Source organism: Pteropus vampyrus, unplaced genomic scaffold (genome assembly GCF_000151845.1).
Source record: "Pteropus vampyrus isolate Shadow unplaced genomic scaffold, Pvam_2.0 Scaffold1327, whole genome shotgun sequence".
NCBI classification, from domain to species: Eukaryota; Metazoa; Chordata; class Mammalia; order Chiroptera; family Pteropodidae; genus Pteropus; species Pteropus vampyrus.
Window position 1 is genome coordinate 32825 of NW_011890108.1, and position 20636 is coordinate 53460.

A 20636-nucleotide genomic window follows, 5' to 3' on the forward strand; every position below is an offset into this window, starting at 1 on the left:
CCGACTTTCTGCAGTCGCCCCGCGCGTTTCCGGTTCCGCCACAGCCGAGACGGCTCGGTGTTCCCGGAGTGGCGGCATCTTTGTCCAGCTCTCTGCACTATGTCCGGTGGCCTCCTGAAGGCGCTGCGCAGCGACTCGTACGTGGAACTGAGCCAGTACCGGGACCAGCACTTCCGGGTAGGGAAAGGCGGACCGCGAGAAAGGAAGGCCCTGGGCCAGAACGCTGAGAATCGGTTTGCTCTAGTCTCATTGTGTCGTCTCCCGTTCTCTGGTTTCCCCAAACCCGAAGTGAGGCCCGGTGCCTTGTGCGGAATGGATGCTGCAAAGGCGTTTAGATATCACTGAATCTCGTCTCTCATAGAAAGGGAGTTTGAGGCTTGCTTTCCTATTGCCCTGCAGTCGCTCGCATGCCAATGCAGAGGGGTTTGAGCGGCAGTAGTGGTGGCTCACGTTTTCACAGGCTGTGTCCCGGGAAAGATGACTTTGTGATGAAGGGAATGGGTGTCATTTTGACACCTGGGGTATGTGGAGGTTCCTTCCTGACTCAGATACCGGGGCTTCTTATTATTTTCAATTAGCCAAAGAGTCCTTTGGCGTTTCGAGTCCTTTCTTTGGTCTGGTAGAACGGTCCTATAAAGTTCTACGCAGTGGGTGAGAGATACAGAGTTGAGCCCTGTTTCCGTCCTTAGGGAGCCCTCGGAGTAGGGAGGTGGACCAGCCAAGCTAGAGACGTTAAGAGTTTGCATGTCAAGATCAGAGAATGGTTGGGTTTCAGACGAGGAAAATTTTAGTTTGGCATACGTCATGGTAGTTTTTGTGTAGAAAGGAAAGGCTACAGATATTCAAGGTGGACTATTCGGTATCAGCAAAGGCGGGGGTAGGGTGTCGCGACGCTCATTAATCACTGGTTATTTAGTATTTTTATTGAGTGCCGTTGCTAAGCCCTGGAGGGAGACGGAAGACAGTTTCCGCACTTTGAGTTCAGAGTCATCTAGTAGGAATTGTAAATGGAGGCAAGTAATCAACCTAGAGCAGAGATGATGAGTGGAAAAGGAAGGGCTGTGAAAATTCAGAAAAAGGAGAACCCTTGTAATTGGGAAAGGAGGGGAGCACATATTATAGAAGAGGGTGGAGAATGTGTAAAAGTATTAGTAGAGTAGGGAAAAGAAATTTCGTTTGAGGCCAAATTAAGGAAGATCTTAAATTCATTCACTCAGCCGTTTTTAAATGCTCGCTATATGCCAGGCATGATTTTCACTTCTATCATTTACAGCTCTCATTACTTATAAAGTTCCACATCATAACCATCTTGAATTGTAAGCATTCTGCAAAACTGAAACTGAAAAGATTCAACTTGCTATTATTCATCTCTGCAGTTTAAAGCCTGTGGCTTTACTTAGATAGTAGTAAGATACTGTAGTGGGGAATTTCTGCTGTTCCCTGAATGGAATCCACGTTAATATCATACCTCAAGTAAGACTTACACCACAGTTGTCTTAAGTCATAGGCTGCTTGTTTGGACATTACTTACATGTGTAAGAAAGAAAGTAGAAAGAAAAAACAAAATGCCTCCTGACCATATTTTAAGAAAGAAAAAATAATTTATGTTAAAGCAGTAATACAAATAAAGTGAATCTACTTTATCTAATGTCTCATCCTAAAGTTCTGAAAACCTATTTTTAATGAACAATGTCCTGTAGACTTTTTAAGGAAGTCCTGTAGACTTTTTAAGGACTCATGTTAGGGCTCTAACATCAGCCACACAGTGATATTCCAGCTTGGAAAGTAGCTGAGCGGAACCATGTTCAGGCCCCTAGAGCATTTTCCCAAGAAGCCTCCCTTCTTCATTTACTACTCCATATATAATTCTGATCCAGTTTCTTCACTCTGAGAATAAAACTTTGCACTATTCATCTCTGAATGCTTTGTAGCACAGTGCTCAGAGTAATGGGTCTCATGTGTGCTCACCTTCAATGGTAGAATAGAAAAATAGAAAATTAAGTGAGACCCTATACGTGGAGTCTCTGATTGGCAGTCCTTGATTCTTCATAGAGGCAGATGTACTTACCTTTTTCTTGTGTATAGTATCTATGTATAGTCATACTTTGAAAAAATATAACTGGGAGCATTCCTTTCCCATTGTTCTATACTTTTTTTTTGAGCTTTGCTCACTATCTTGGGGATGTTCCATATCACTGCATGTGGATGTACATTTTTCTTCGGGCCGCGTAGTATTATATTTATTGATGTACCATTATTTATTTCATTATTTTCCTTTTGATATAGTTTAGATGGTTTTTCTATTTTTCTATTCTACCATTGAAGGTGAGCACACATGAGACCCATTACTCTGAGCACTGTGCTACAAAGCATTCAGAGATGAATAGTGCAAAGTTTTATTCTCAGAGTGAAGAAACTGGATCAGAATTATATATGGAGTAGTAAATGAAGAAGGGAGGCTTCTTGGGAAAATGCTCTAGGGGCCTGAACATGGTTCCGCTCAGCTACTTTCCAAGCTGGAATATCACTGTGTGGCTGATGTTAGAGCCCTAACATGAGTCTGAAGGGCCTGAGAGCAGTTCAGCTGGCACGTCTTCTATTTAATCAGCATTTGTCTTCCCTAGTATGGAGGCTAAAAGGGAAGGTCCAGTTGCCACATTGTTTCTTTGAAGACATCTACAAATATCATGTCTGGCTCATGATGAGTCATCTTGTTCTCAGAGGTTGTCAGATGTGTTGGCTGAAGCCCAGTTACATTCTTGTCTCTGGCTTCATCCTATCTTCCAAATTAGGAAGCCTGTCAAGAAAATGAGATCTCTTGTTTTTAGTGATCACATTTTCTCCTAAACTCAGCAAAATATATGAGTATATAACTAACTAAGCAGTTGTTACTTTGAACATTCTCTCTGGGAATATTACAATATTACAAGGGGTACCCTGTCTCTGCAGATCCATTTATTTTTCTACAAAGGATAAAAGAGCTCTTTCTAATATATTGGTTCAGGGTCTGGAAATTAAACTTGGGGTATTAGAGAAGGATTCAGTGCTGAGGGTATGGAGAATGCAGGGAAAAGGCATGGTACTTGTGTGGCAGTATGGTGCAGGAGAAGGAGGGCTATGTGCACAACTTTCAAGCCATGGCGCTCTACTAAAAGCAGTCTGGACCTTGCATAAGTGCTTCATAGATTGCGAATAACACCTTTGGGCAAGGGGAGGGCAAGAGATTTGTCATGGATTGGGATGATGAAAGAAGCTGATTTCCAAATCAGAATTAATGAAAAATTTCCCTCATACTTAGGAATACTATTTAAGCAGGGCTTTTCTTATGTTATGCTGCTTAACTTTTTCTCTATTTTAAATTATAGGGTGACAATGAAGAACAGGAAAAATTACTGAAGAAAAGCTGTACGTTATATGTTGGAAATCTTTCCTTTTACACAACTGAAGAACAAATTTATGAACTCTTCAGCAAAAGTGGTGACATAAAGAAAATCATTATGGGCCTGGATAAAATGAAGAAAACAGCATGTGGTTTCTGCTTTGTGGAGTATCCTTCTTGTATATCTGATGTAGCTGTTGGATGAGGATGGGGCCTAGGGTGATTAGTCACCTGTTTAAAAAAATGGATGAGGATATTTGCTAATTAGCATTATCTCTACCTTTTCTTCCTTCATCAACTTCCTATCTTTGTCCAGTGTGTCTATACTCTTACATTATCAAAGCTGGCAACATTAACATTCTGTTCTGAAATCCATGCTTTGTTTATATTTGTTCTTTAAGAAAAACAATCTTTCAAGAATATATGCTCATGGAGTTTAAAAAAGTGAAGGGTATCGTGAAAATAAAATCTCTGTACCATTCTAAGCCCAGAGACAATCAGTTACCAGTCTCGTGGGTGTCTTTCAAGAAGTAATCCTGTGGATGTGTGGCAGTGTACTGCATGCACTACTTTTTATCACCTTTAGAGATCGTTCCATATTGGTACATGTAGGTCTTCCTCTTTTTAAAATGGCTGTATAGCATGTATTTCATTATATTGAATGTATATAGCTTGATTTTATAGGTCAAAACCAAAACTGTATTTACTTGTGATCATTTATTGTCTCCCTGGAAGCTATAAATACTGGACCTCCTGGATTTATCCTTCAGTTTTTTTCCCCTAGTATTTTTTTTTTTTTTTGGTCATTTTGTTTTATATTCCGAGAAGTCTCAAACCAGATCTAACATGTCAATTTTTTTTTTCTTTGCCCTGAATTGTTTCTTTTGGTTATATTTATGCTGTAAATTTTCCATAAATGTCTGGTGATCCCCGGGTTTCCAGTCATAATAAGGGAAAAGGTTGATTTTGTGGACCTTGGCAGAACTTTTTACCAAATGCCAGACTGAAGGGGATTATATTTTGGCCTGTTAATATCAAAGACACTGTCCTAGTTCCTCCAAACAGTTCCTCCTGTCATTTTATTTGTATTTGCCTGGGATTAGATGCCTTCCTGGTAGCAAGTCTTCTTCCCACACAGAGACCATTAACAAAACCCTATTTGCAGCCTCACTTCTTATTCAGCTTTGAATTAAGAGCTTTCTGGGTTTGCTGTCTCCTTGAAGCCACTTTGGAATATTTCAGAGTTTTACCCATTTGCACTCTCCCACCAGTTTTTGTTGAATTGCTAGTCTGCTGATGGGCTCTTCTGTTCTCTAGGTTTCTTTTTTTGTGATTTTAATTGGAGTCTTAAGAATGACCCCAATTAAAGGAGAGAAATGTGCTATCATCTTGAACCAGAAGCCGCCCCACTTTTGATTTTGGTGTTTCATTTCTGCAAGTTTCTTCCTTCTTCATTTTTCCTTCAGATTCAAGGTACCAGAGTGCCCAGGTTTTGTTTTTGCCTCTGGTAACAGTAGCATGCAATAGTTCTCAGGGGACAGGGAGAACAATGAAAACACAAAAGGGGCCAAAAAAAAAAAATTCCACCTTGTAGATCATAATCAGTCTCTGAGAACTATAGTATTTTTGCATTTGTCTTATAGGTCAAAGATAACAATCAGTGGCAAATACCCAAAAGAGAGGCTGCCATTACCAGTGTTTTCTTGTTTGCCCTTTTAGCATTCATTTCATTCATGCAGCAAAAATTATTGAATATGTACTATGTACTAGGCAGTATTGTTGGTGCTCAACATTGGAATTTCAGCAGGTGTTTCCCTATGTGTAAAGGAAAAAAGTCTAAATCAGCATTTTCTAAACCCAGCTAATAATCATAATTGCTTGTAGAGATTTTTTTTTTTAATATCAGCCCAAAGATTTAGTAGATCTGATTAAATAGATTTGGGAACTACTCATCTGAGTGATTGACTTTTGAGTCTTTCCTTCTAATGCAATGCAATAGCAATTCCATATACACTGTGACCCCTTTTATTAAAGTTATTTTTGAATATATAGCTCCAAGTTTGGATGCTATTGTTTTCTTGGATAAGAACTGTGCATTCTGTGATCTAAACCTGCATTGAGGTCTATGGCCATTACTACCCTGAACGTGCCTGGTCTCGTCTGATCTCGGAAGCTAAGCAGGGTCAGGCCTAGTTAGTACTTGGATGGGAGACCACCTAGGAAGACTAGGTGCTCTAGGTGCTAAAAAATGAATGAGTGGATGAATGAAAATAAACATGCATTGAACATATTTTGTTTTGCAAATCAAAATATGGGAACAATGGGACAAAAATAATTATTAACAGGATTACCCAGGAAATCATGACCAATGTAGCCATGGATAAATGTTGTATTTAATTCTCTTAAGTGCTCCTGGAGCAACCTCAAACAGGCCTGTGCAGGCCAAACTATTGTCTTTAAACTCCATGTGGTTGGATTTGTTTTTGTACTTAACAATTTGGTTTCATTTAGATATTACTTGTATTTCCAAAAACATGCCATATAGTGTTCCTTAATAATTATACTAAGATACTATTCAAGAGCAGATGCAGAAAATGCTATGCGGTACATAAATGGAACTCGTCTGGATGACCGACTCATTCGCACAGACTGGGATGCAGGCTTTAAAGAGGGCAGGCAGTACGGCCGTGGACGGTCGGGTGGCCAGGTATGCAAGGATGTTTTGTGGCTCAGCCTTTGCCTAGGCTTCCAGTCCTAATGTCAAGTGTTTTGTCAGTTTGTAGTTGCTCTTTTGAAAAAACTTTGTGCTTATAACCTTGGCTTGAAGTATATCTGAAATGACCTATTGGGATTGGCAAATTATTTCCCTAAACCGTGAATGTATATGCTATACATTTCCACAAGCAACTCTTATTGGACTTTTGCTAGGGGGTAGTTATTTTCCACCTGCAAAAGTATCTAGAACAAAAGCAAAATACACTGAAATTAGTTTTAAGTTTTTATTTTAATAGCCTAATTTAAGTGCTTATTCTTTGGAACGTGCTATTTTTGAATGCTGGTGAATGAGTATGCACCTCATGTTTGGTTAAAAAAAATTCAGTAGTCTTAAATAATTTTGCAAGGCAGTTAAGCTTTTTATATTGGTTGCTTAAAAATTTATGTCCTGCTTGAATGTACACTTTATGGCACCTGAAAAAGTCTAGCTGTATATTTATTTGATTTACTTTACTTGGGAGTGACATATATACACCAATCTTCTCTATATTGTAACTTGTGTTCTTTTCAATTAAGGTACGAGATGAGTATCGGCAGGACTATGATGCTGGGAGAGGGGGCTATGGAAAACTGGCCCAAAACCAGTGAGTGGTGAGAAACCCATCATGAAAAACTCACTCCTTTGGCCTGCTATATTTGACATATATTACTCAACGTCTGCAAACCCGCCCGTTTTTACCAAGCTTCGATCAATGTCTGAGCCGGAAGCCTCTTCGTGGTTTTCCTCTGAAAATTATTAAAGGACAGAATCCAAAAGAATGCCTTTAATGTCTTAGAATATTGGCCATGTGGCAAGTTACCAGAATGATTTTCTTACCAGGTCAAAAACTGTTCCTTGGCAACAGATTTGATTTATAATGTTGATCAGCCCAAAACACCATACTTCTTTTAGAAAGACTGGAAAAATTTGTTTACCATCTTTGCATCTAAGTAGGCTCATGGTTTACATTGGGGCCTGGAATTATTTTTTAAATTCTAAATTTTCATGAGATAAAGTTTAATGAACAGAGTTTTGCTATGTTTTATAGCTTTGCTCTACGTTAGGAACAGGTATTTCACAACTGAGTTTGTTTCTATGTTGAATTCTAATCTCTAAAGGCAAACTTAGGAGTCAAGAGAATGTCCTAGTTGGTGCAAAAGCAAGCCTTCGTCCCAGGGTATACAGTCTGCTTACATGATATCAGGAAATTAGGTACAGAACTTAAAGGGGATCTACCAAACACATTTTTCAAAAGATGTGTTTTTCCTAAAGCTGAAAAAAAACAAGGGTTTATACTGCAGAGAATCCCAAAGAATCTAAGGGAAATGGGATGAAATATCAGGGGTCACAAGTTAAAACATTGCTGTGAGGGCCATTGCATGTATTTTCATTTTTAGTGATCTTGGGAATGGAGTGGGTTTAAGAAGAGCTCAAAAATCGAAAGAATGCCTAACAAAAAATGATCAGAAATGCTTCCCTCAGGAAATGTGTTTTGGCCAGTTCTCATGTGGAAGTCTGTCTTGTTTTTTCCCTAATTGTGCTGAGTTTCAGAGCCTTGATAGTGAATTGATGGTCTCTACAGAGAGGGGAGTCTAGAGTATTTTGCATTTGTAAGGAAAGAGGTGATTCCTCTACTATTGTATATGAACAACTGCTCATTTAAAACTGCTAAACTATATAATTTTCCCTGATATAAGTGAATTTTTTTCATCTAGGAACAGAGTATCTCCAAACTTCTCATAGTTTATGAACCTTGGGGCTAAAGCATATCATATGTGAACATCATTGACACTACAGTAAGTTGTAGGTTTTCTCATTAAATTGAAACTGGTTATTTGAATTTTTTTAAAGAGCTACAACTACTTTTAAGTTCTTAGGAAAGAAACCATTTGCAAATATTTAATTTCATGAGGACATACTATTCATTTTTTAAATTTCTTTTTACACTATAGTTTGAATTAATGTATTTTATATTCTTTTGTAGTAAAACATAACTCAGATTTCTACAGGCCTTAAAACCACAGACTGTGGTTCTGTTTGAATTTTGTCTTCTGTAACAAATTTCAATAAAGTTGGACCAACTTTACCGTTGTCTGTGCCCATTTCCTCACCTACAAAAAGGGATACTGGAACCCTCTTACTCTGGAATATTTATGAATGTGTTTTGGGGGAATCTATGAATAACGTGAAGAATTTACATGTCCATTTTGATTTGACAGTTACCTAGTGTGGTAGTCAATAGTCACATGTAGCTAGCTAACTAAATTAAAACATTCAGTTCCTCATTCACACTAGCCACATTTCAAATGCTCAGTAGCCACATGTGACTGTTGTAGTGGAAGCAAATAAAGAACATTTCCATCACTGCAGAAAATTCTATTGGACAGTGCTGTTTAAGGGATGGCTGCTTGGAGCCTACACTGGTCACTGTTCATCAATGAGCCTTGTCAGGGCCGGAATGTCACTGGGAAAAATTACTACTCACCAAACAGTACACAAGAGAATACACATTTATAAAGGCATTTAGTTTATTTTTCAAAAAAATATTTTTGCTAGAAGGTTTGAGTAATTTTACATGATCACAATCTTTTAAGTTCTTTTTCTAACCAAAAGGTACCACTTAAGTGAACAGCTCGTCTAGGGCTGCTTTTGTAATATGCAAATACAATTAGCACTTCTCTGATGGTATTCCCTAGGTCTTCTTAATTGTCTACAGGCCAGGAGGCAGAGCCTAGCACATAAAGTACGTGCTTTGTAAATGCTGATTAGTTCAATTTTTAACATGAGTAGAGCAGGTAGTCAATATATTTAATTCGCACTATTAATAGACTTTCTTGCCTGAAAGATCTGATCCACCCAGAGCGCCCAGGAAAGCAGTGAACCACAATTGCAGAGAAAAGGGCAACTCAACTTAGGCTAATGCTGGCTGTGTCCCAGTTATGTCTGTTACTGTTTTATTCCAACTATGAATTCAAGATGAATAGTGTTATTTGTATTTAATGATAAATAGAAAATACAATGCAAAGCCAAAAGAGAGATCTGAAGATTACTGGTAGCAAGTGTTTCTTTTTCCTTAAGCAATTTCCTTTCTTAAGAGAAGGTTGGTTCTCTACGATTCTTGAGAGATCTTAACTAAAAGTTGAAATAAATCTACATTCACTGCTATAAATTTAACAAATGGGGAAAAAATCACTGGAGAAGCAACTACAGACTGGTAAGTTTGCTGATGGAGAGGGCTGGGCAACTTGAAGGCACATCATAAGTAGCTTTTAGTTTGTACAAGGCCTGCACTCAGCAGCAAAAGCCTGAGGTCTGTTCACCTTGTGGGCAACAATTCAGTGTCAAGCTAGTGATGGGTACACAATGCCTGTCTCTTCCACCAAAAGCCCAGACTATTTCAAAAATGTTTCTGTTGCAAGGAAGAAATTATTGCAAACACCAGGACAAACATTCTAATGTAAGACTTGGTCTAATCACAAGAGGGGGAAAAGTGACTATGTGTACTCAACCAAGTTTCATGAATGTAGAGGCTTAAAATATTTGACATTTAGGCTAAAGCATGCTGAACAGTGCACCTCAAGATGTCCCATAAAGTTAGAAGTAAAACTAGAGTTGGACGGCTCACGTTCTCTATGCACATCCCTGCATGCCTCAATGCTGAGACCAATGCTGAGACTCCGGCTTTGGGCATAGTAAGATTCTTGCCAGAACAGAGTTCTTGTCTCCTCTGCATGCCTGATTCTGTCAGTAAGAAAGTGAAATATGGAGCTCTAAAGTATAAGACATTTTGAATCAATAGCCTAGTTACTACCTTGTGTAGCTACAAAAAGATGTTAGGCAAATGTCTTGTGCACAGATTTGAAAAATCTTTTTCCATACTTATCTGAAAACTAAGAAGGCGTCCTCCCCACTTTAAATTGTCATCTTTCCTAATGCTGACACAACCCTACTTGTAGCAGCATAAAGTGCCTCTAATCTCAGTCTTTTTAATGACTTGAAGCACAATAAGAAATACTGACCTGGTTTTATACTAAGGAATTTGAGTCTGGGGGACTTAGGAAAGTGCTGGGGCTGTTTGCAATGTAAACACTGGTGTTGGTGCTTGGAATGTCTGGGGACAGGAACCCTGCATGTAAACATCTGACTCCACCTTTAACTGCTGGCAGTCAGCCTTACCTTATGGCCAAGTTAAACTGCACATTTTAGCTTTTTATTTTCAAAACCTAACTAGGCATAACTCCACGTATCTTCTGCCATTTATTTGGTATTTTTTTGTACAGGTTTCTGAGTTTCTTATATACCTATCTGTTGCTTTTCCTGCCCCAGTTCAGAAAAGATAACTGGGTAATTGACATGTTATCTTCTTTCCTTTCCTTTCAAAAATCACAAAAGGCTAGATTAAAGATGCGAGATCCATTACTTTAATGCAGCTAAGTTTAAGAATAGGGCGATTTCTGCCTTTCCCCTGAATATGAGGTTCAGAAAAACGGAAAAAAAAACCAAAACTCTTCTTGTACTAGAGTCTCAGGGTTGGTCAAGTAGAAACCAAATGAGGAGCCCTGCATGTTGCTGAGATCACTAGAGAGATAAGAGGGAAAAAAAACTAATAATATTTGCTGTACTCCTGAGGAACCAAATCTTCTCTATTACCTTTCCTCTTCTCCCCACCCATCTGCAAAAGACCTAAAGCCAGTCTTCGGCTTTGAAAGTTTATATTTTAAATACCCTTGAAATACAGAGGTATTTTGCAAACCTTAACTTCTTACGGGAAACAACACAAGGCAAGCGTCAACTTATAAATTACTCTTAGAAAAGCTGAATTCTAATTTGACCACTTGTTTGATAGTTTTTTAATGGGTCAAAAACATAAAAATCCAGGGAATTTAATGTTCCAGCAAAAGCCTTTATAAATTATTCAGGTATTATAATTCTTAAAAGCAAGATTGAAATCTTATGTGCTAAGATACCTGGATCCCCAAGGTCATTCTTTTTCTCATATTTTAATCAATTCTTCCCAAAGCAGGCACTGTGCTTACAAGTGTGCCTCCATAAATAGAATACCCAGTCAGTTTCTGGCCACGTCCTTCTCCTTCTTCGAAAGGAATGCAACTTAAGACTCAGGAGAGGGAAGTCAGTGAAAGGTGCTGCTGATAAAAGTAAAACAGGACTGGCTTTGTCAAAACCACTCCTAGCTACCTTTTATGCCCAGGGAACACCTATAATTCTTTAAGTTGTATCAAAAACATTCCACATTTTTAGGTTCTGGGATTAAATTTTAAACCTGTATTCAGTTCACATCTAACTAAGTTTCAAAAGCTGCACCAAATCTACTAGGCTTTTTTTTTTTTTAATACTCCGCACTGCATGCTCTGTCTATATGCATGCATTGGATAATAAATATTAAATATGGGGGGGCATACAGAATCCATAAAATTAAAAATGAAACCAAACCGAACATTAAAAAATAGTACATGGTAGCTAGAGAAATTAATAAGGGCTAAAAATAAATTTGAGGTAACAACAGTGGCCCAACACCACTGATCTGAAATATCTGTAAAATTCAAATAAGTGTTTGGAGATTCAAGTAACAAACCATCTGCTCCAACTTGGTCAGACTTCCCAGCCTTGCTGAGTTTTCAGTCCATGAGCCGGCACTCACACAGCTCCTTGTAAATCCTCTTCCGTACTCGGGGCATGTCCTCCTGGGAAAACTGGAAAGGCTGCTCTAAGGCGAGGCACTTGCAGTACTGCAAAGGTCCCAGAAAACACTTAAATGTCATGTGGAGTTACATACCAGCCCAATGTATTTAACCAGGTGCAGAACTAACAGAATAGGGCCTAAGGCATTTTAAAATGTGTTTAAACTTGTTAGAGAACATTTTCCTCCAAATTATAGTCAACTTTCCAGGCAAGTATATAGCCTGGGATTTCCCCTCCATCCCCACTTAATACTGTGAAAAGCAGAAACTGATGAAGAGGCTCCAATTCTTCTCAAGGTACAACCTGATGAGAATGCAGCCAGACCTAGCATGGCCTTTAAGTGAGAACTTGAATTTGTTTACAAATCCCAGATAGTCATGAGTCATATGAGTGAGCAGCCTATGTTCCAAGATCTTTGCAATTCCCTAAATTCATGGACTATATACTACAATTTCCTTCATAAATATAGTGTGTAATGAATTTTTCTGTAGTCTTTTAGACCACGAAGGGAGCCTATAGCATGAGAAAGCAGAGTTTTGAATGTGGCCATAATTTAAAATCTAGTTTTTACTTTATGACTAAAGACCATTTGCCAACAGTTAAAAATATATAGTAAATTCTGCAAATGCCAAGGCTCTGTGATACGAACAAATTCAGATCAGTCTCCAATGTGTCTTACGAATAATCTCTGATAAGACATGGATGATATCAATTCATTCTTGACCTATGAAGGTGGTTCTTCCCTAGTGGTAACATCTGAAAACGCAGAAATTACTGCTTCTCAACAATAAAGGGAGGGAAGGAGGAAAAGTACTCTAATTAAACTGTACCTAGTACCATGTACCCATCACAGGGACTCCCATCTCTCTCTAAACCCAACGAGTTTAATTCACAGACTGTAAATTCTGAAAAAACAATACTTCTTTACCTGGAGCACAAAGACTCCACAGTCACTGTCATTTTTCTGTTGTGGAATACACTAAAGGAGAAAACAAAATGACCATTAAAATAATATCAAGTACTCCTCTTCAGATAAGAAAAGTTGTTTTTATGGAGAATAAGGAAGAGACAGGAAACCTGTCTCTATCCAGTACAGACGATATATACCTCTGGTATTTAAAGAGTTTGATTTTACGGAGGCATCTGGCCACAAGAAAAGGGCTATCAATCAACCACAATTTATACAACAACATTTTGCCTAAACACGAGAAATGGGAAATCAAATAAAATCCTATTTTAAAACTTCTATTTGGATAATTAGTTTTGCTGTAAATTCACTGACAATGGAATCAAAATGGAATTGTGAATCAGAACAAATGCCTGGACTCTGAATATTCATATAGTAACAATCCTACTTAGCAGTATTTTCATCTCATATTATACAATTCCGTCTCACTCTTTTAAAGAAATCACAAACAGTATGTTTTCAAAAGAACTGGTTACTGTATTCTGCCTAAAGTGGGACTATGATACATCTTGACTAAATTTAGGGAGAATACATGGATATTTTCATTGGGTAAATTCAGAAAATTCACCAAGTTCAAGTCTAGTTACTAGCTAGGCCATTTAAAACATAAAGCTTAAGCTTAAATTTAAAATTTAGCATTTGGTTCAAGGTAGAACAAATAAATCTGTCCCTTAACCTTTAGGTTAAGGTTTGTTTTAAGATTCTGCCTCTTAAAATTGTGTCAATGCTCCCAACAGACACCTGAGTTCAAGGATCTGACCCTACCAATAGCTTTAATGGCCTTTGGGGAAGTTCACACCTGGGCTTCAGTTTTCTCATCTATAGAATAAAGATGATGCTTCTCTCCTAAATGACCTGCCTACTTCACAGGCTGTAAGGATCAAATGAGATCATGCAAGCAAAAACACTGTGAAAACAAGAAAACCGTGACCATATAACGTGAGATACTTGTATTTGTAACAGAATTGAGAGGCTATGTCTGGGGACTCTGCCCCGCTCCCCACCGCCCCCAGCTTTAAATGTCTATGGGCCAAACAGAGTGCTGCTTCAAGATAGTGTTCATACTGAAGCACTCAGGCCACTGTCTTCCCCAAAATGCCTGGAGAGTAGCTCAGTGCACTTGCTCCTTAGTAAATCCAAATAGTCATTTCAGTATTTCTCTGGGTTTATATGAGTCATCTGGAAATAAGAACAATGAGACAAGAGGCAGGTGCCACCCCCAAAATTTTATTTATATATATACATATCCCCCCTCTCCAATCGAGCAACCATATCATTAGCAGCTGCCCTGGGAATGAACTGACTGAATTTACTTGTTCCCAGCAAGCACTGGGAAACTGAGATGATAAATTCTAACTAAGGTCCAGGCACTCTGTTGGAAGATTCGTCACCAGTCTAAAAATGCTTTTAAAGATACCTACCCCTAAGATAATTCCATCCCCTTGACATCCCTTGGATTTCATTTTTATGACATACTTACCTTTGTAACAGCAGTCTGCCAACCCTGAAGAAATTCAGGTCTATTTTTTTCTCTGGCTTCAGTCAGCAAATACTTTCTTATATTCTGGTTAAAAAGAAACCACAACACAGATGCTGTGTTCCATCAGTTGGTGAAAAATGGAACCTGCCCACAGCAGATAGAAGCAAAAAAGGAGGCTGTGGCCTCACCATTATTCCTTTGTCTTTTGCACGAACAAGTTTAAAGCTGGCACTTTATTTCAGACCTTTCACTTCATAATGTTAAGAAGGACTCAGACACTCTGTACTCAGGTATGCACTTAAGACTGTGGACACTGATATATATTTTAATAAGAACTTTTCATGAGATGGTCAGTCGTTTTCAGCAGTTAAGTCAACTTGCTGAATTTGAAAATTAAAAATTACTGGCAATGCTCATTAAAGGGAAGGAACTTGTGGCAGAAATCATTAATAACAAACTCTAAACAAAACCAAACATTTCAGCTTTACATATACTCCTTATTTTTAAGAGCTGCAGGTAAAGGTATCATTCAGCTTCTATAGTTATACTGCTGAAATCTCTACGGAGATGAAGCCTACTGGAGTTTCAAATTTTCCCTTATGCCCTCAACTTCTTTGTGTATATCTCTTCTAAGGAGTCAGAGGTTACATGAATGAAATAAACCCCCTGAAGGTGGAGAAGTATGAGTAGAAGTACATATGTGTATACAAACAAGTCTGTGTTTGTATATACATACATATATACATGTGTGCATATATGTATTGTATTTCAATACACACGTTATACAGTTCCATTCTGTGACTTGCTTTTTTAAACTCAATATGTCTTGGAGATCTTTCCATGTTAGGACAGGGAGATCTAATATATTCTTTTTAACTGCTATGGTCAGTTTAATAGTATGACTATACTATAGTGTATGTATTTAGCTAATCTGTTGGTAAAGCTAAATTTAGGTTGTTTTGCTTTTCAATATCATCAATAATGCTACAATGAATATACTGGTGCATGCCCCATCCTGTGCGTATACATGCATTTTAATAGAGTAGATACCAAGAAACAGAACTAATATGCAGTAAGATCTTTTTAATTTATAAAGTACTTAAAACTGATTAGAACTGCAATTGTCCAGGTGGCTATATCAATTTATACGTTCCACCAGAAAATATGAGAATGCCTGTTTCCTAACACCCACACAAACACCTAAATAACATCAAACTTTTCCTAATAGGCAAAAAATGGAACGGTATTAGCATTTCTCAAATTTCTGGTAAGGCTGAGCATCTCTCCATGTGTTTAACGGTTATTTGCATTTTTCCTAGAAATTACTTATTTTATCCTTTTTCCATTTCTATTAGACCCTTCTTTTTCTTAGTCATTTGTAGGAGTTCTTTATATTTTCTGGATAGTGATTATTACATGTGTCACACATTTTTTCTCCGTGTGTGTCTTTTGTTTTTTGTTTTTGTGGCACAGAGGTTTTTTATTTTGTTATGTTGTCATTTTTGTCTCTGTTTTTTTTTGTGTTTTTTTTTTTTTTTTTTTTGTGTGAATGTCTTGGAGATCTAAGAATATAACATCTTCTATATTTTATTCTAACTTTTACAGTTTTGTTTTATATTTAGGTCATTATTCCTTCTGGAATTTGTTTTTATAAACAGTATAAAGTAAGGATCTATATTTTACTTTTTCAAATAGACAGCTACTCTTCCCAATGGCATATATTGAATAGCCTGTCTTTTCCCAACTTTATCATGTATTAAGTTCCCACATATACATGTTATTTCTAGATTGTCTATGCTGTACCACCAATACACTTGTCTATTCCTAAGTAAATATAGATATAGTTTTAATTACTAAAACTTTGTGATACGGTTTGACATCTAGTAAACCAAATATTCCTTTCTTCACTATCCTACTTTAAAACTGTTTTAGCTGTTCATGCACATGAATTTTGCAAAATGACTTCTAGAATGAGCTTATCAGGTTTCATTCAAACTCCTGTTGGGAAACTGATTAGGACAGAAAGTGGTATATATTAATTTGGGAAGAAATGATCTCTTTCCAATATTGAGTCTGTCTTCTTTCCATCTATTCAGATTTCCTTTAAATACTTTAGAGTTTTCCATCTTTAAAAATTTCCACATTTTTTGCTAGGGTATATTCCTAGGTAATTTATGTCTTTGTTGCTTTTGAAAATGAAATCTTCCTGTTTTCAGTTAAATTTTCTAACAGGATTTTGCTAGTGCAGGACTAATGTAAGAAACCTACTGGTTTTTCTTGCTTTGTATCCTACCATCTTGTTGAACTCTCTTATTTTGCCAGCTGATTCCCTGGGTTATAATTCTTTCTAAGGAAGTTATTTTGAAGATATAAGCAAATTTCAGCTCTAAAAGAAACCAAGGAAAAATAATTCTATCCACATTAAAAATGAAGTTTTAAGGGAAAGGCAGAATAAAATCTGATGAAATCCAAAAAGGCATATATCTCCAAGGCAGTTACCTCTCCCCATCTGGAGATTCCTCTTGTAGTCTTTTTCTCTGCCAACATTTCAGAGTGGTTTTATAACAGAAATTGAGCCTCTATGGTATTGGCTTTTGCTGTTATATCTAGAGCTAACATATTATTTGGTCAATCACAAGGTAAAAGAAAAAATAGGCAGTATATTAACTTACCTCTACACAAAACTTAAAATGAATGCCTTGGGAATCATAAAATGAAATAATCCGATTAGAGAGTGTCACAGTAATGAGAGACCAGTGGACTTCCAGGTGAATAGGAATTAACAGAAGACTCTTTTTAAACAAATCCACCTGATCAAAAAAAAAGAAAAAGAAATGCAGCCATCACTACAGGCTATCCAAATCAACAACAACAAACAGCAGCTTCCATTTCCTGACCTTTGACCTGCTCAAGATCATAAAACTAGGAAGTAGTGAAGCCAGAATTTGAACCCAGGCCTTAGAAAGCTCATGCTTGTAACTACCAAGCTAATATATACAACAGTAAAAAAACTGAAGATGCTGAAAGTACTATTTTCCATTTAACCTGCTAAACCTGTGCTTATCAACCGCCTAATATGACTTGGCCCCTTATTTTTATGTTTATTTTCTTGTGTACATATTTGACTTAGACTCAATTCTTAGTTAGGAAGGAATCGTGGTATTGGAAAACAGCATAGGCTGTAAGGCTTATCTTTCTACAGACTCTGTAGATCACAGGCTCTAAATTAAGTCATGTCAAGTTCAAATTGTGTTGCTTCTACTTATTGGCCAGATGATTTTCATAGCTTCTTTGTGCTTCGATTTCCTCCATATAAAAATAAAATAAAGGTAACAGTAGTACCCACCTTATGAAATTGAGAGTGATAATGAATCTAAAATGCAAAAAAGTGCTTAGCACATTATAGTAGTCAATAAATCTTAGCTATTATTATTATTACTACCTGGGGTCTCCCAGGTGTAAATTTGAGAAAAATATCCCCGATAAGTCTTTACATATCCTTTATATCCTGATTTGCCCTTTATAATCTAGAAATATTTGCTATTCCACTCAAATTCCCAGTTGTGGATGACAAACTAGTAAGTGCTCAATAAACATTTTGTAAAAGAGTGAATGAATTTATTTTTTCAGGTACTTTTAAAGAGTATTTTAGTGATTCTTAGGTTAAAACAATTACAAAGATATTTTAAACTACATCAGATTCTTAGAAATGTTCTCAAACCTTCCCTGCTCTCTGATATTCAGATAATGTCTCACTCTAGATTAATCTTCTACTAGTCTATATGACCTTGGAGCAAAGCACTTTAGCACTTCTGCTCTTCAGTTCCTGCATCCATAAATCTGGGAGGTAAATAGAAGGAAATATTAGACAACTGGTCCTTTCCAGTTCAAAAATTCTGAGTATCTAAAACAAGGAATCATATTTAAAATAGAATATTATATAAAACGAAATTTATATTCTTCTCAAAAGGAACTTTTTTCTTAATTATAAAAAATTTTAAAATAAAAATTAGAAAATACAGATAAAAAGATACACATTAGTGTGTATCTTTGCAGAGCTTTTTCGTATTTTTAAGATATTATTTTTCATACAAACACATGAACACACGCACAACTTTATATATATATAAGAGAGATGTGAGACCCATATCTATGTTGCCTCCAGGACACTCACTTCCGAACTAGACACACACAGTAAAGGGATGGAAAAAGATATTGGAAATGAAAGTCATAGTAGCAAGACTAATATCAGACAAAATAGACTTTAAAACAAAGACTGAAAGCAGAGACAAAGAAGGGCATTATATAATGATAAAGGGATCAATCCAACAAGAGGATGTAACACTTATAAGCCTCTATGCGCCCAACATAGAAGCACCTAAGTACATAAGGCAAATATTAACTGACATAAAGGGAGAGACTGACAATATTACAATAATAGTAGGGGACTTTATAACACCCCACATACAACAATGGATAGATTATCCAGACAGAAAATCAAGAAGAAAACACTGGCTTTAAATGATACATTATACCAGATGGAATTAATAAAATCAAAACATTCCATCTAAAAACAGAATATACATTCTTTTCAAGTGCACATGGAACACTCTCCAGGACAGATCATATAGTAGGCCACAAAAGTCAATAAATTTAAGAAGACTGAAATCATATCAAGCAGGGTGGCTCCATAGGGTAGTGGTTAGCACATCTGTTTTACACGCAGAAGGTCCTGGGTTCACGCCCCAAGTGGAGTGACAGATCATATCCCGGGTGTGCAGGCCTCCCAAGTGCACTAGTGCACTAGGCCCTGAGTACGCCAGGCCCGGGGTGCATGCCATGAGCATGTGGGAGGAGACGCCCCGCCTTCAACATAGTACTGAAGTCCTAACCACAGCAATCAGACAAGAAAAAGAAAAGATATTTGTACAGAAAGGAAGAAGTAAAATTGTGACTTTTTGCAGATGACATGATACTCTATACAGAAAATCCTAATTTCACCAAGAAACTATCAGAACTAATAAATGAATTCAGTAAAGTTGCAGAATAACAAATATCCATAAATCTATTGTGTTTCTATACAACAACCATCAAAGAAATTAAGAAAACTCATTTACAATTACATCAAAAAATAAAAAAATACCTAGGGATAAATTTAACTAAGGAGGTAAAAGACCTGTGCTTAGAAAACTATAAGACACTGATGAAAAAAACTGAAGAGCCTAGAAATAAACGCACACCTGCATGGTCAATTAATGGCCAACAGTTGGCCAACATCATGAATCATCAGGGAAATCCAAACAAAAACCACAAAATCTCACATCTGTGAGAATGGCTATTACTGAAAAGACAACAAAGAATAAGTGTTGGCAGGGATGTGGAGAAAAGGGAACACGAGTGTACTGTTGGTGAGACTATAAACTGTGCAGCCATTATGAAAAACAGTATGGAGATTGCTAAAAAATTTTTATATAGAACTGCCATAAGACCCAGCAATTGTGGGTATTTATCCAAAGAAACTGAAAACACTGATTCAAAAAGATATATGCACTCCTATGTTCACTGCATTAATTACAATAGCCAATACATAGAAGCAACCTAGGTGTCCACTGACAAAGATGTGAGAGAGATACAGATATATACACAGACACACACAATGGTATGTTACTCAGCCATGAAAAAGAATGAAACCTTGCCATTTGCAACAAAATGGATGGACCTAAACGGTATAATGCTAAGTGAAATAAGCTGAACAGAGAAAGACAAATACTGTATGATTTCACTTACATGTGGAATTTAAAAATCAAATGAACATGCAAAAACAAAACTCAGAGAATAAACTGATGGTTGCCAGAGAGGATGGGGTAGGAGAATGGGCAAAAAAGGTGAAGAGGATTAAGAAGTACGAACTGCAAAGTTATAAAGTAAGTCACAGGTATATAATGTACAACATAGGGAATATAGCCAGTAGTACCATATAATAACTAAGTACAGCAACAGATGGTTACTAGACTTATCATGGCGATCACTTCATATGGTATATAAATGCTGAATCACTATGTTATACATCTGAAACTAATATTATATGTCAACTACAATTTTTTTTTTTAATTGATGTTTGTGGTAGGTTGTATTATTGATCCCATTTGTTGCCCTCCTTAGAAGAGGATTATACAGAACTGGCTATTGTCATGTGGCTTCACTGTCTCTCCCAGGGGAAGAAATGTACTCCTGTTATGTGATTTGCTTTAACCAATGTGCTAGAAACTGAAGTGAAGTTATGTCATGACCAAGCTGAAATTTTAAGAGCTATCATGTGGCCCTGAGACTGGCATGTCTCAAAATTAGGTATTGC

The 20636-nt window shown here is 37.0% G+C and overlaps 2 protein-coding genes and 1 pseudogene across 5 annotated transcripts in view; 2 read left to right on the forward strand and 1 right to left on the reverse strand.

Moving 5' to 3' along the window:
• The first annotated feature begins 5 nt into the window (after positions 1-5).
• Positions 6-8220, forward strand: NCBP2 (nuclear cap binding protein subunit 2). Of its 2 annotated transcripts, none has more exons than XM_011386371.2 (4): positions 6-177; positions 3366-3547; positions 5948-6086; positions 6671-8220. In XM_011386371.2, the coding sequence occupies exons 1-4, from the start codon at positions 100-102 to the stop codon at positions 6740-6742; spliced, it is 471 nt and encodes a 156-aa protein (XP_011384673.1). In that variant the 5' UTR covers positions 6-99; the 3' UTR covers positions 6743-8220. The 2 variants fall into 2 exon arrangements, with proteins under 2 accessions (XP_011384673.1, XP_023382371.1); XM_023526603.1 differs by having other exon boundaries at positions 77-288.
• On the forward strand, positions 5501-5620 carry LOC111734459 (annotated as a pseudogene).
• A 420-nt stretch (positions 8221-8640) lies between the features above and the next one.
• SENP5 (SUMO1/sentrin specific peptidase 5) overlaps positions 8641-20636 on the reverse strand; it is a 43688-nt gene continuing 31692 nt past the window's right edge. For 2 of the 3 annotated variants that reach the window (XM_011386374.2, XM_011386372.2), the window contains exons 7-10: positions 16954-17091; positions 14282-14365; positions 12763-12813; positions 11402-11881 (exon numbers count right to left, since the gene is read on the reverse strand). In XM_011386374.2, coding sequence (XP_011384676.1) covers positions 11771-11881; positions 12763-12813; positions 14282-14365; positions 16954-17091 — 384 coding nt within the window. In that variant the 3' untranslated portion in view covers positions 11402-11770. Of the gene's footprint in view, positions 11882-12762; positions 12814-14281; positions 14366-16953; positions 17092-20636 lie in introns of all 3 variants that reach the window. The other variant, XM_023526602.1, reaches the window with a different exon arrangement.